Source organism: Penaeus vannamei, chromosome 14 (assembly GCF_042767895.1).
Source record: "Penaeus vannamei isolate JL-2024 chromosome 14, ASM4276789v1, whole genome shotgun sequence".
Taxonomy (NCBI): domain Eukaryota; kingdom Metazoa; phylum Arthropoda; class Malacostraca; order Decapoda; family Penaeidae; genus Penaeus; species Penaeus vannamei.
The window spans coordinates 28,797,919-28,800,418 of NC_091562.1; the positions used below are offsets into that span (position 1 = coordinate 28,797,919).

General features: G+C 40.7%; 1 protein-coding gene across 2 annotated transcripts in view; it reads right to left on the bottom strand.

Annotated features, from left to right (window-relative positions):
* Window positions 1–2,500, bottom strand: part of LOC113816673 (dentin sialophosphoprotein) — a 5,163-nt gene that overhangs the window by 1,168 nt on the left and 1,495 nt on the right. Inside the window, exons 4-13 of one of the 2 annotated variants that reach the window (XM_027368730.2) lie at window positions 2,420–2,494; window positions 2,165–2,269; window positions 1,945–2,046; window positions 1,696–1,812; window positions 1,448–1,570; window positions 1,202–1,321; window positions 985–1,071; window positions 757–855; window positions 507–593; window positions 250–360 (exon numbers count right to left, since the gene is read on the bottom strand). In XM_027368730.2, the coding sequence (XP_027224531.2) occupies window positions 250–360; window positions 507–593; window positions 757–855; window positions 985–1,071; window positions 1,202–1,321; window positions 1,448–1,570; window positions 1,696–1,812; window positions 1,945–2,046; window positions 2,165–2,269; window positions 2,420–2,494 (1,026 nt within the window). The remainder of the gene's footprint in view (window positions 1–249; window positions 361–506; window positions 594–756; window positions 856–984; window positions 1,072–1,201; window positions 1,322–1,447; window positions 1,571–1,695; window positions 1,813–1,944; window positions 2,047–2,164; window positions 2,270–2,419; window positions 2,495–2,500) is intronic. The other variant, XM_027368732.2, reaches the window with a different exon arrangement.

The following is a 2,500-nucleotide window of genomic DNA, read 5'->3' on the forward strand; positions in this document are numbered from 1 at the left end:
ATATATATATAATATATATATATACATATATATATATATATATATATATATATATATATATATATATATATATATATATATATATATATATGATATATGGGTATGCCTGTGTATGAGTATGTGTTTGCATACATATTTTATGTATGTATATATGTATGGAGAGCATACAACACTAAACTGATCAGAACGATTAGCAACGAAATATGAGCAAGCAAAGAGTGACTGCTCCAACACAGACAAAGAACTGACCCGAAGCATCCTGGTTCTTGTTCTTATCTGTCTTGTCCTCAGAGTCCTTCGAATCAGACCCGGAGTTGTCCTTTCCGAGACCTGAAGGAGTGTAGCCGGTTGCTGGCCGCTCTGCAGAGGTTAAAGGAGTTTACTTAGATTTCTCTAAGGTCAAGTCAACTCAAAGTACGAGCATGGGACTGCCTGTATGTATGAGGGATAATGAGACCTTTGTAAACATCATAACATAATTTTCAGAGGCTGTCACGGTAACTAACTTGACACGTCTTTGTTCTCCGACTTGTCATTGGAGTCTTCCGTGTCGGACTTTGAATTTCCCACATTCCCTCGTGTGGCTGGGCGTCCTAGGGTCATACGCAATGTAAATATACGCAGAATACACACTAATGTCACGCTAAAAGTACATATTTCAATATTTTGCTTGGATGACAGTCTGTATGCCATGCTAAAGATATATATTTCAACATTATAAGTGGATGACCGTACAAGCTTTTTAGGAGAACTGACCTGAGGTTTCTCGGTCCTTGGTTCCAATAATCTTTTCTTCAGTCTGCTTCTTATCGGACCCAGAATTATCCTTGACAACGCCAGGTGTGGGTGGTCGTGCTAAGGCCATAAGCAACGTAAATACACACCGAACACACGCTTTACATACCATGCCAAAGGTGCAAATATCAGCACAGTGCTTGGATAACAGTATAAACATTTTAAAAGAACAATTTTAGGAGAACTTACCTGAGGTTTCTTTCCCCTTGGTCCCAAAAGCCTTGTCTTCAGTCTGCTTCTTATCAGCTCCAGTATCTATTCGAACGGCTAGTCGTACTAGGGTCATAAGCAACGTAAATATACAAGGAACACAAGCTGTACATATCGTGCTAAAGATACACATCAACATTGTGCGAGGATGACAGTATGAGCATTTTGGAAGAACAACAACCTTAGGAGAACTGACCTGTTTCTTTCTCCTTGGTCCCCAAAGCCTTGTCTTCAGTCTGCTTCTTATCGGACTCAGATTTATCCTTATCAGTACTAGAGGAATTCAAAGACGTATCTCCCCGTGTGGCTGGTTGTGCTAGGGTCATAAGCAATGTAAATATACACGGAACACACGCTGTACACGCTATGCTAAAGATACACATATCCACATTTTGCGTGAATGAAAGTATAAGCATTTTAAGAGACCAACTTTAGGACTGACCTGAGGTCTCTCGGTCCTTTCCTCCAAAAAGCATGCCTTCAGTCTGCTTCTTGTCAGACCCTGATTTATCCTTATCAGCAATAGAGGAATTCAAAGGTGTAACTCCTCGTGTGCCTGATGGTGCTGGGGTCAGAGGCAACGTAAATATACACAGAACACACGCTTTACATGCCATGCCAAGGTGCACATATTAGCACAGTGCTTGGATAATAGTATAAGCATTTTAGGAGAACAATAGGAGAACTGACCTGAGGTTTCTCGGTCCTTGCTTCCAAAGAGCATGCCTTCAGTCTGCTTCTTATCGGAATTATCCTTATCAGCACCAGAGGAATTCAGAGCCGTATCTCCTCGTGTGGCTGGTCGTGCTAGGGTCGTGCGTAATGTAAATATACACGCAACTAAAGCTTTGCATGCCATGATAAATATATACAGTTTAACTTCGTACATGGATGACAGCATAAGCCTTTTAGGAGAACAACAACTTCAGGAGAACTGACCTGTGGTTTCCCTGTCCTTGGTCCCAAAAGCCTTGTCTTCAGATTTGTCCTTATCAGTACTAGAGGAATTAAAAGATGTATCTCCTCGTGTAGCTGGGCGTCCTATGGGGAAGATAATGTGTAAATATAACCGAAATATCACAATGTAAAAATATCACACGTCAGGATATGAATTTGAAGATTAAACTGTGGCGACTTCAGTGAGACTTGGAAAACAAACCCGAAGCATCTTTGGTTCCAGAAGCCTTGTCTTCGGTGTCCTTCTTATCTAAACCAGAATTAACTTTACTGTTACTGGAGGAATTAAAACTGGTAGGTGGTCGTCCTAAGAAAAGAAAAGACAAAAAAATAAGCGTGACAAAATAAGCGTATATGACAAAATATTTATGTTCATCGAAGCGTCAGATTTTCAACTATATAAATACCCTGAGTACCAAAGGGGTTAAACCTGAACAATACAATATTTGTAACAGACCTTGGCCTTCTTGGGTCTTGTTCCCGTCCTTGTTCCCAGAGTAGTAACTGGTGTCGCCTCGGGTTGCTGGGCGGTCTAAGG